At 37.6% G+C, this 12,436-nt stretch overlaps 1 protein-coding gene across 4 annotated transcripts; it reads right to left on the bottom strand.

The window, feature by feature from the left end:
• Window positions 1-2,804: 2,804 nt before the first annotated feature.
• lhx8a (LIM homeobox 8a) lies at window positions 2,805-12,020 on the bottom strand. Of its 4 annotated transcripts, XM_046875802.1 has the most exons (9): window positions 11,789-12,020; window positions 11,443-11,679; window positions 10,344-10,487; window positions 9,469-9,590; window positions 7,999-8,219; window positions 6,352-6,455; window positions 5,999-6,094; window positions 5,284-5,482; window positions 2,805-3,300 (listed from the first exon to the last, which is right to left on the bottom strand). In XM_046875802.1, the coding sequence occupies exons 2-9, from the start codon at window positions 11,509-11,511 to the stop codon at window positions 3,227-3,229; spliced, it is 1,029 nt and encodes a 342-aa protein (XP_046731758.1). In that variant the 5' UTR covers window positions 11,512-11,679; window positions 11,789-12,020; the 3' UTR covers window positions 2,805-3,226. The 4 variants fall into 4 exon arrangements, with proteins under 4 accessions (XP_046731758.1, XP_046731757.1, XP_046731759.1 ...); XM_046875801.1 differs by having other exon boundaries at window positions 11,443-12,020; XM_046875803.1 differs by having other exon boundaries at window positions 5,299-5,482; window positions 11,443-12,015.
• Between the last annotated feature and the right edge of the window lie 416 nt (window positions 12,021-12,436).

The following is a 12,436-nucleotide window of genomic DNA, read 5'->3' as shown; positions in this document are numbered from 1 at the left end:
ATTTTGTGTGCATTCAGCCATTAGGGCGTTAGTAAAAGTAATGATGTAGGTGAGGTGAGGAAGCCTGGGGTGCAGTCAGCGTTCACATTCATCCCAAAGATCTTCAATAGGGTTGAAGATGGGAGATCTTCCACTCTAAACGAGGTGAAGCAGATCTTCATGGTGCTGGCTTTGTGTACAGGGCCATTATCATGCTGGAACAGGTTTGGGTCTCGCAGTTCGAGTGAAGAAAAACATTTATGCTGCCACATCCAGAAATCTTTGCGGTAACTGTTTGGAGAACAAGCACACGTTTAAAGGGAAGGAACGTTTACCCAGGCAGGTTCAGGGCCAAGTTCCTGCTCACCAGGACCATAGAGAAATGAAGGAGTTTGTCTGTTGCAGTGTTATTAGTGTCACAAAAATGTCTTCTAAACTCTTACCCATAGTGGTGCAAACTAAAAAAAACATCCTGTAAATGGAAATACCGTAAACGTGGAAAAAAAACATCCTGGTGCTGAGAGGACTGAGGAGAACAGATGGACCAGACGGAGCAGGGAAGCCATGGAATTTCTGAAAACTTTTTTAAGCATTATTTATTTTTCTGTTTTCTGTAAAGCTGCTTTGGGACAATGTCTGTTGTTGAAGGTGGTATACAGGGGCGGAGCTACAGGGGAGCCACTCTAAAGCAATCCAATCCGGTGTCCCAATGTTTACAATAGAAATGTAGAATTTATTCAGAATTTATCAGTTTTCTCGACCAAATTACAACTTTTTCATTGTGATGAGAAAAAACCAACAGCAGCATATACCCATAAATAATGGCAAGAAATCTCGTCTTTCTATTAAAGTGTAGTCCAAACAAATGACTCTTATGAATCGTTTCGTTTTACTGAATCAAACACATTTAATGCAACCAGCCTTTTCTGTGTATTTGTTGTGTTTTTGACTCAAGTAAACCAGTATTGACACACAGAGGCTTTGTATATAAAATCTATATTGTTGGTCATGTTTACTACTGGTTTTGGTTTATGTCTTTACATTTCAGATGTCCGGTTCAGGTGAAGTCAGTCTTTATTACATTTCTATGGACCAATATAAAAATGTGCCCCAGTGTGTACACTGAATAAGTAAATCACTCCTTAAATCCACAAGAACCATGCAAGGATGCTTTAGTGTTGCCACCCCTCATAATTCTCCTGCCACCTCTTTGCCACCCCATGAATAATTTTCTACATTCGCCCCTGGGGTTATAGAAATAAAGATTTAATTGAAATAATCACCATCAAAACATGGTCCATCACTCAAAAAGAGCAGAAAAGCACAACAGGTGAATCCACGAGAAGCCATGGGCTGAAACAGCAACAGTCTTGAAAAGAACACTCTCAGGGTGTACAGACGCCTCCTGCAGATCATCTTTCCACACTGTATCTTTTAGACTTGATCATTCAGGTTCAGACCAAATCTGTCATCAGCCTCAAACCACTAATTGGCACCTGCTAATATCTGAACAGAGGCGTGCAATTTGGTACGTGTGCTGTATAAACACTACGACTACACACTACTGCTACAAGACCAAACACGCGCTCACACACACACACACACATACACACACAATCCTCACACAACCCTCACACAACAGCAATTTAGTGAGGGATAAGAATTTGCTTCAGAAGATTACGATGCAACTCAGTCATTCATCCAGAGCTAATCGTTTTCAGCAGCTAAAAGTGAGCTCTTCAAACTTGCTAGCATTCGATCAGTCGATTTGACCAAGCCCCGCCCACTTCCACAGATGCTGTTTGATTGAAATGGCGATTAACAAACCATCTGCGCAAACACACTGGTTTTTTCTGCAAACTCCAGATTCCTCGGTTCAGTGTTCTTCCCACTGATCCAAGTGCATTTTTGTTAAATGCAGTTTCAGGAATCAGTTTCTGGATATAATTTGAGAATGTAGTGCATTGTGAGCAATTTGGGACACAGCTTTAGAGATTACCCACATTTCCTTCATGGTTTAATACAACTCTGAAATGGTTAGGAAAACATGAAAAATTGTCAGGACATTAATAGTAAATAAGCAGGAAATTATTGGAGAAAAATTATTTTTCCCCCAACTATGGTATTTCCAGTTACAAGATGTAGATGATGATTCGGGAATAACATGAGACCTTAGAAGAAGGAAAAGTAATAAAGCGTATGTTGTATAGTTCTTTGTTCCATGTGATTGGTGTTCATCCATTTTTATTATTTTTTTTCCACTAGTCATTAAATTGCACAAAGTCATTTATAAAATCTCACAGTACCAAATCTGTTCAATGCCATAACGTGTACAATATTTCCAATCTCACATTTAATCCGTCTTTCCTTAGGTTGAAATGTCCAATCTATAAAATGGTTCTACTGATGCTGGATCTGTGATGATCACCTTGATGTTGATTTCTGTAAAGCTGCTTTGAGACAATGTCTGTTGTGAAAAGCGCTATAGAAATAAACTTGACAAATTTTAACGTGGCAGTTTTAAACCAAACATTTCTGTATTGTGAAATTTCCACATCTCTATAGACATTTAAATCCTGCTTCACAAATCAGTGTTGTTTTTCTCTTTAATTAATCAAAATGGTATTTTTCCTCGATGGCTAAATACGAGACGCCACAGCAGTAAGTTTAAAAAAAATAAAAAAATTTAGACCAATCGAGAACTCATATACTCGTTTCCACACTTTTCACAGGATCTGTGGGTTTCAAGGAGAAAAAAAAAAATTGGCTTGCTTAGGAAAGCATCCAAACATTTTGTGTGCACAATGAATGCAGTTACTCAAATCTCCAGTAGCATTGAACATTTTATTGGCATTTTGTTCAGCTTCCAAACACCAAAATTCATCCACACACACAAAAAAAAAAAAGCAGCTGTACATCGACAAAAACCAGGAACTAAGACTTCCATCATAAATTTATTTCAAAACAAAGTGCTCAGTCACATACAACAAATAAATTAAAGGTGATTGAATTCAACCGTTATATAGATATTTATATATTAAACAAACAAACAAAAAACTTCAGCTGTTCACAAAGAACATCGAAAAGCTTTGTTTTCTTGGACCATCCTTCAGTAAACGCTCATGAACAGAGTTATGGGGGTTCGTGGTGCAAGACACGGTTCGAACAGAGTGATGATAAAGTTCCTCATGCTTTCCTCTAGATTCTGACCTGATTGGTTGAGAGAGTGAAGTGGGCGGGGTTTCTTTCAGGCATGGCTGATTGGCAGCTGTGTCATCGAGTGGGGCAAAAGAGGCTGGAACACCAGCGACGGAGACTGGACTGGAGGGAGGAAATAGACATAAGCATACGTTAAAACATCATGAAGTGGGTAAAGGAAGAACAATTATAAGATTTACAGAGAACTGACTTAAAAAAAAAAGGTTTGCTACAGTTGCTTTGGAAGGTGAGAAAATGCCTGAAGAATGGAGAAGGAGTGTGCTGGTATTGATCTTTAAGATTAAGGGAGATGTGCAGACCTGCAGGAACTACAGGGGAATAAAGTTGATCAGTCAGACCACAAAGTTATGGGAAAGAGTAGTGGAAGCCAGGCTGAGAGAAGAGGTGACCATCTGTTAGCAGCAGGATGATTTCACGCCAAGTGAGAGCACCACAGACACATTATTTGCTTTGAGAATGTTGATGGAGAAGTTTAGAGAAGGACAGAAGAAGTTGCATTGTGTGTGGATTTGGAGAAAGCGTACGACAGGGTGGAGAGAGGAGTTGTGGTATTGTATGAGGAAGTCTGGTGTGTCGAAGAAGGTGTGAGGGTGGTGCAGGACATGTATGAAGACAGTGTGAGAGAAGTGTGCAGTAGGAATGACAGGCTGGTTCAAGGTGGAGGTTGGACTGCATCAGGGATCGGCTCTGAGCCCTTTCCTGTTTGCAGTGGTGATGGACAGGTTGAAGGACGAGGTCAGACAGGAGTCTCAATGGACTAGGAGATTTGTGAATGATATTGTGATTTGTGGTGACAGTAGGGAGCAGGTTAAGAGCCTGGAGAGGTGGAGATATGCGCTGGAGAGAAGGGGAATGACAGTCAGTAGGAATAAGACAGAGTACATGTGTGTGAATGACAGGGGGGGCAGTGGAGTGGTGTGGTTGCAGGGAGAAGAGGTGGAGAAGTTCAGGTACCTGGGGTCAACAGTGTAAAGTAATGGAGTGTGTGTTAGAGAAGTGTAGAAAAGAGTGCAGGCAGGGTGGAGTGGGTGGAGAAGAGTGATACAATGATGGAGCTGTAATGACTGAACATGGGTTCAATTTTGTGACCTTTTAAGGTTTCTTCATGAAGTCTCTAAGTTTTTCTCTTTGCCATCGTCACCACTGACTCGCTCATTAGGGATAAACTGATTGATACTGATATGTGATGGACTGAAAGCCTAATATGTATAATATAAAGCAAGATTTCAAAATGGTGCCTAAAACAATACCAATAGAAAAATAACTTTTACAAACTGAATCACTAAAATGTTTTTTACAACATTAACAAGCATATTTAATGTATTATTTTATATTCTAAATACAATTTTAAAAAATCTATTTTGAAGTGCATTATTTAAATATAAAAAAACATTGAAAAATCACAGTAGCTATAAGAATAAACCCATTTGTTTCAAGTTGGCCAGTTCCTAACATAATTCTACAAACTTAATAATCAATACTAATGCAATTTTCACAGCATAACATGGGCAAAAGTATTGGCACACTTGACTTTTCCAGGTCATATGTGGTTCTCAAACTGCTAATTTGGAGGCACACAACTGTCCAGGGTGTCTCTGGATGCTGGAGCATGACATTTTCCCTTCACTAGATCAAAGCTCATTCCAGCATGACATTGCTCATGTGCACAAAGTCAGCTCCATAAAGATCTGCTTTACATGGTTTGAAAGTGTGCAAGATCTCCTGTTCTAGAGCTCCAACCCTATTAAACACCTTTAGGATGAATCTTAAATCACCACATATTAAAAATCTAGTGGAACATCTTACTGGAAGAACGGGAGGTTATTATAAGAGCATTCTAAATGTAAAAAACATATGTTGAAGTCAGATGTCCAAAAAAATCTTAGCAGTTCTAATCAAAATAAAGAAGAAGAGTGAGGTCAGTGTGTGAAAGCAATAAAAGCAGCTTGGTTTCAGAACATTGGACAGTAAAGGAAATTAAGAATGAATTTAAATGAGCAAACTGGGAATTTTTTTCCTCCATGTTTTATACCTCATGACTACGGATGGAACATTATATAAAAAAAAAAAAACCCTCACACACACCAGGGTTGAACTGACCGTCCATGTACGAGTGCAGAGTGGTGAGCATGGGCGTGTCGACCGGAGTGAACGCAGTGTACTGCAGCTCCTCCATCAGAGGTGGGGAAAGTCTGCCCGGCTGCAGGGATGACACCGGAGCCGTGGACGAGTGATTCGGACTCACATGCTTCTTATGACGAGCTCGGCAGTTCTGAAACCAGACCTGAGGAAACCACAAACATGCGGAGGAATGAGATGGATTGCATTATGTATTCACATTTATGTAAAATGTCAGAAATGTACAGAAACAACGTAAGCACAAGGTACGAATCAAAAGCAGACAGAATTTCCTGCTTATTGATTACTGAAGCATGGAAAACAAAATCTCCAAATATGACCTTCATACACAAACAATACACATCCATAAATATTCATTTAACCCATAGTACATATTAAAACAAGTGTAATATATAAGTATTATATTATAGTGTGTTTTTAAATATTATAAAAAACTTTAAATACCAAACTTATTCAGACAGATTATTCCAATTGGTCAATAAAGGTTGTTTTTATTTTTATGTATGTAAATTGTAGCATCAGACAAAATTACCTTTTTGATTTCTATTAATTCTAACATGAAGAAAGAAAATATTAGGAGAAACTGGCAGAAATAAACACGACTCATCATAAAATGAAGCCTTGTTAGTATTTATTTTTAACCAAAATTGTATCCGTGTACCTGAATAACTCGGCGGCTGAGGCCGGTTCTCTCAGCCAGTTTCTGCAGCGTCTGGGCGTCTGGGTTGTTGTCCTGAGCAAACTGAGCCTGCATTACCTATACACACATACATACATACATACACACACACACACACACACACACACACACACAAATGCTTAGAACATAATGACAGAATGAATGTACGATATTTTGTTTTGCAACACTGACATTTATTTCAAATAAAACTAAAGTTTTAGAATAACAAAGAAGAAATTCAGTGCAATTAAATTATATATAAAATATCCACCAAACTCACTGAATCCTAAAACACTATTTTAAGCAATTCGAGTTTACAGAACATGAGCTCGAACCTGCAGCTGGTCGGCTGTGAAGCTCGTCCTCGCTCTCTTCGCAGGCTTGGGCTGGTTCACTTCCTGTTCTGAAGGTACAGCTCCTTCTACATTCACTCCTTTTCCTGGATGGAAGTGTGAAATCAGTGTTAAATGACTTAAGGCAACAAATAGGCTATAAAAAATAAAATAAAAAAAAGTGATATTTGAAAAGTACAGGGCAGGAAAAAAAAAGTTTAGATTTCACAATATTTAAACAAACCTCAATATACACTTATTTGAAAAAAAAAAATTTTATATATATATATATATATATATATATATATATATATATATATATATAAAAACAAGCCATCGATTCAAAATAACTTTCAAACTTTAAGAAAACTATTGTAAAAACTTTTCAGGAAGAAAATACACAAGACTTGAATTATTCCTCTCCATTATCACAGTTCATGTTTGTTTCATGTTTCCATCTTTTGTCATTTTAAATTTTCAATCATTTTCCCTTGAAATTATGATGTAATTTGCTTCTCTATATATTTCTCCAATTCTTCTTGCTTCAGAGCACCAGAACTACAACACACAACTCTCATCGGTATTTAAATGCATGTGCAAAAAACAAATGTGCAAAGTATATATTTTTTTCCATGTATTATTTATTACACTGCCACCATTTCTACGCACTATTTCTCACTGAACATGTATAAAAAGATCTAAATACTGCAAGCCATCCTGATCACACAGTCTGTATATATATTTTTTCTTTCGTAATTTACATATTGTACCTCAAACTCAGCTTGTGTGACCACAAATAAATTCCTTGTGCCAGTTCTTTACGTCGCATTCGGAAGGTGGATTGAGTCATTACGCATCAGAGCTTCAAGGATTCAGATCAAATATAACAATTTCCTGACCATCAAATGCAAACTTTCCCAAACAGAAACATGCCGTTTATTACAAAAGTTCAACTAAAAGTTGTAGCAAATTTTATATCACAGATCAAATCCATCTGCATGGATCTCGAGTTTAACCCTCCACAGTAACCTTGTGGATCTCATGGTCATTTAATTCCATCACAGAAGTTTCTTAAAGAATATTTAATCTGCAAAAGGTTTGGCTGAAGTTCAGCAATTTGGAATGAACCAACATTAAGAGAGTTTATGTTCATATCAACCATAGCTTTTTGTTGAAAAATAAAACATACAAGATTTAAGAAGCCTCAGGGCAAAAGCAGTTCACCACCAGGAACTCAAATTCAACAGATTTCGTCTAATGTAAGAGATACTACTCAAATTGAGAATTTAATTCTGTACTATTTATCAAACTGCAACAATCATTTCAGGTGCTTGAATTCATCCCTGGTTTCTAAAAGTCAATTGTTGCTTTTATATTGTTAAAATAATGTTAGAGGAAAAAAGTGATAAAAATATCTGAAATGTGAATCTGGGAAGCTATGAAGTCATCAGTAATCCTGTTCCTCTGTGTTTCATAAACATCTATTCAGATCCTTTAAACCAGCCATTAAAGATGTTCCAAACCACACAGGACTTGAACATCTTGTTCTACTGGAGAAAAAGTTTAGGTCCTACAGAACTCATATGACCATTGTGTGGTCTACTGGATACGATCAGATTAAATCAGCGAGTGTGAGCGAGAAGGTCTAACCGTTCTCCATGGCACGTTTCAGGTTGTCCAGCATGCGGTCGTAGTGCACACGGCAAAGCACTCTCTCGTCTACCAGAGCAAACTCCTCTCCTGTAGACAGCTGCCGCTTGCAGGAGAAGCAGGCGAAGCAGGCCAGGTGGTAGGTGTTCCCTTTGGCTCGGCGAACCCAGTCGTTGGAGTGGATGTTCCTGCCGCAGTGAGCGCAGCGGGTCCCATATTTCCTGAAAAAATACATAAAAAATTTTAAAAATGAAGGAGGCTGAATACAGAACACTGATGTGAACAGATGAACGACCTCACAGTTAAATTCATTTTATTCCAACAACTAATCTGAAACACCACATTTATGTATTTACTTTATTTTTCAATGCTAGATTTTTTTTCCCCAGAAGAGTTACTGAAAAACAACCACACCACAATTTTATTTTAATTTAGTCAAAATCATCATCATCATGAGATCCACCAGCAGTTAAAACCTCATTAAATCAACAGATTAGAAATAAATCGAGGGATAAAGAAGGAACATTTAATCGCCTCATACCCAAATAAAGCTCAAGCAGCAGGAATCATTTGGAGAAACGACACATGATCTTGTTTGTGTGCCACAAAAAAAAAAAAAAAAAAAAACATTTCAGTGCATGTCGACATTTAAAAGGAATGAAGATGCAATAATGATGGAACTATAATGAGCTGAGGATGAGTTTCCCTCTGACCACCATCAATCATTAGGGATAGAAAAAAAAAAAAAAAAATGACCGGTCTGATTAATACATATTACATTTCTATTTCTGTGAAGCTGCTTCAGGACAATGTCCATTGTTGAAAGTGCTAAATAAAACTTAATTAGGATGAGAACATCTGCAACGAGAACCCAGAGTTTATATGCCTTTATATATTATAGAATATGAAATGCAATATTTAATAATATTTTAATACAAAAAAAGCCTTGACCATATGAGGTAAAAGAAAACATGACATGATAGAACAGGCCTCTAAATATAAATTATTGAACCCAGAAGATGCAAATGTGAGATTTCTATAGAAAATATTGTGATTTAAAGTCACATATGAAGCAACCATTTTTAATTAGAATTTATGATGCACGTGGTGTTTTACAGCAGAAAAAAGCAGGAAGTGGAAAAGATCAAATCAGCAACTGAGTAACAGTAAAACCTATTAATATTCATCTTTATTAACAGTGAGTTCTGAGTGAGCAGTGGTGAGAAGATCCGTGTGTAAAAGTGATTACTGATCTGGTGATAAATCAGTACTTCATAATTACTGAGTGCTTCATAAGTATTATTTAGTCCAACTCTAAAAATAAAATACTAACTTCGAAGAACAGTCCAACAACGACGAGCAACCAGGGATTTCTCTTTTCTTCTTTTTGAAATACTGACGCCAAAAAAATAATAATAAAAAAATGAATACCCAATGAGCGGGATTTTAATAAATGAGGCTCAGTTTTACCTGAAATAATCGAGTTTACAGAAAATCTCTTTCTCTTTGATGTAGCAGCTGATGTGGCGTCCGAGAGACGTCTGGCACACGCTGCACGACAGACAGCGCACGTGCCAGCACATGTCGTTTACCTGCAAGCACCAAAAGCCAAACAAAAAAAAATCTTGAGCAAATCATTTTACATCCAAACCCTCTCACACACACACACACACACACACACCTTTTATACTCTGTATAAAAACACACCTTTTATTCTCCATAAAAACACACACTGACGCGCGCACGCGCCAAACGCAATCCAAATACAGCCACGAGCCACAATTGACGAGTTGAGCTAATTAAGCTAGTGTTCATTAGCACACCAAACACCAGGGTTCTAAAGACAATAATAATAATAATAATAAGAAGAAGAAGAAGAAGAACAATAATAAAACTGGACGCAAGTCTGGAGATTGTAGACTGTATATTAGAACTATTTTTGTAGAATTTAATCAATTTTCATGGAGACTTGATTTAATTCTTAACGCTTTCATTTTGTGATATTTAACTTCTCAATATTTCATATTCATCTAAAGATTGAATACATTATTATGTATCGGGGTTTTTATTGTTCACACGACTTGGTTTTTGTCTGAGAATTTTTTTTTTAATGATTTCTCAGACAAAAAAAAAAAAAAAAGTGTATATATAAAGGAAATTTTTTAACGTTTTGTTTAGACGTGAAAAACAGCCTGGTGGTAACAGCTGACCAAAATATAAATGATTGTATATAATACATTAAAATATAATTTTTTGTGTGTGTGTGTGTGTGTGTGTGTGTGTGTGTGTGTGTGTGTGTGTGTGTGTGTGTGTGTGTGTGTGTGTGTGCGCGCGCTCCTCCTTACCTTGAGCAGGTATTTGTCCACTATTTCCATGCCGCAGCTCGTGCAGATGGCTTTCTCAGTCATGGCATGGGGAGAAGACACGGTGGGCGACGAGACAGAAGACGACGGACACGACACTTCTTCCAAAATGTCTTGAGTTGAGCTCTGGAGAGATGAAAATATGTAGTAGAAAAATTGGTAAAAATAAACACAAACAAAAACAGCTGTGCGTATTTTGAAAGACACGCATAATATTTGCGACCTAAATAAATCGCTCTAAAAAAGCACAAATATTTTGTTTAGTCAGTTTAATAATTAGTTAGTTTAATTACCAGAATGTTTTCCTCCTGCAGGAGTGTGTGCGCTTCGCAGTTTTGCGGCATTACGACCAGCACAAGTGTGCAGACGCGTCAACCGGAGAGTCGCGCGCTCCGAGCCGCCGCCCTTTTAACCTCTGCGGCCGCCCCGTTAATAACCATGGCAACGGGCACGGTGCAAAAGATAATACCCCCCCATCCTACCTTCACCTCCACCACCCCTGAAATTATCACCCCCCCCACACACGAGGCTCTTGAATTAATAACAGCACTCTTTCGCCAAACAGCTTTCAATTGACATTATGAGAAATAAAGCCTTGTACATTTAAAAACAACTTTAAAAAAACCCGAGCATGAGGAACACCAGGCTTTAGATGTTCCACTGCATGTGGAAATCAAAGCCGAGCAGACTGCAGCACAGCTGAAGGTGATGATGTCGGGAGAAGAGAACAGGCTCCAGGCGTTAATTAGTTTCCCTTCTAAAACCTGGAAAGGATTTGACCGATTTGCAAAAATGTCAAAATAATAAATACATAAATAAATAAGTGTCTTCAGGTCCTTTAGAAGTGTGTGCAAACCAAAGTCTTAAATAAGTCTATCATTCGAGACTTTTGGTGGTGTTTATCTCCGTAAAATGCTGAATGAGGAATAAGAGGTAATCCAATATTTGGGATTAAAAAACAAAACAAAAAAAAGGAATGAAACTTGAAAAAAGTAAAAGCGAAACTTCTCCACAGTCACTCAGACCAGGAGAAACAGCTCAAGCATCATCCGGATTTTTCACTGCGGTTGTTCACACTTACTTTGCTCTCGGTTCCCGACTTGAAGTCCTCCACGCCGGGGCACAGCGTCTGCTCATCTTTCCAGTACATGATGAGGACGCCTTTGCAGATTCAGGCTGCTGAAGGTCGCATTACTGCAGCTGCTCCATGAGCGCGTCTACACCACCATTTAACCGCAACTTTACTTTGGGAGGAACTTTTTTTTTCCGGGGCTTTTTCCCCCCCATGGCCGCACCTCCTCTGCACATTTACACACGCCTATTATTCAGACAAGGACAAAAAAAAAAAACACGAATATACAAATGAACCATCTTCAGATTCGACAAGATTTAATTTATATCTATTTTCGGCTTTTTTTTCTCCATACATGTGTAGGAGCTGAACATTGAACTTGAAGAAGAAAAAATAGAATTTTTGAAATAATGAATAACAAACTGAATTATTTACGACCATTAAAAAATAAAATTTTATAGCTATTTAGTGACATTAACCCCCCAAAATAACCACATAACCCAGTACTTGGAATTGTCGGGAAAAAATAAGAAATATATATTTTTTTATGTTCATGCTGAAGGAAAAAAAGCCTCTTGTCTCCTGGCTGAAGTCTCATAGAATGAGGTTCTGATTGAGTTTGGGGTCTTTACAGCTGTCGTCGTTTTCACTTCTTTAAATAAAAAAAGAAATCGGCAAATTGGATGAATGTGATGCCATGGGGTAGATTTCCTTCCTGCCCTCCAGCACCTGAGTTTGTTTAGTATTAAACACGGGTTGCAAGCACGAGAAGCTTCAGTATAATCTGAAGGAGAAGAATGAAGACTTCCTTCATTAAAGACAAATCTGTTGACTTCTGTATATAAGCGCGCGCTTCAATTCTGTGTCAATTGATTTACAATTTCTTGATTTATATTTACAAATTGTATGCATTCATCGTGAATTAAAATCTCGTAAAAAAACCCAATCGATAGCTATAATGATCAGATTTTATATTTTGCACATCTTATTTATCGTTCCTAAT

This window comes from Silurus meridionalis, chromosome 20 (assembly GCF_014805685.1).
Source record: "Silurus meridionalis isolate SWU-2019-XX chromosome 20, ASM1480568v1, whole genome shotgun sequence".
Lineage (NCBI taxonomy): Eukaryota > Metazoa > Chordata > Actinopteri > Siluriformes > Siluridae > Silurus > Silurus meridionalis.
Note: the sequence above shows the minus strand (reverse complement) of the source record. Positions and strands in the feature narration are given on the sequence as shown.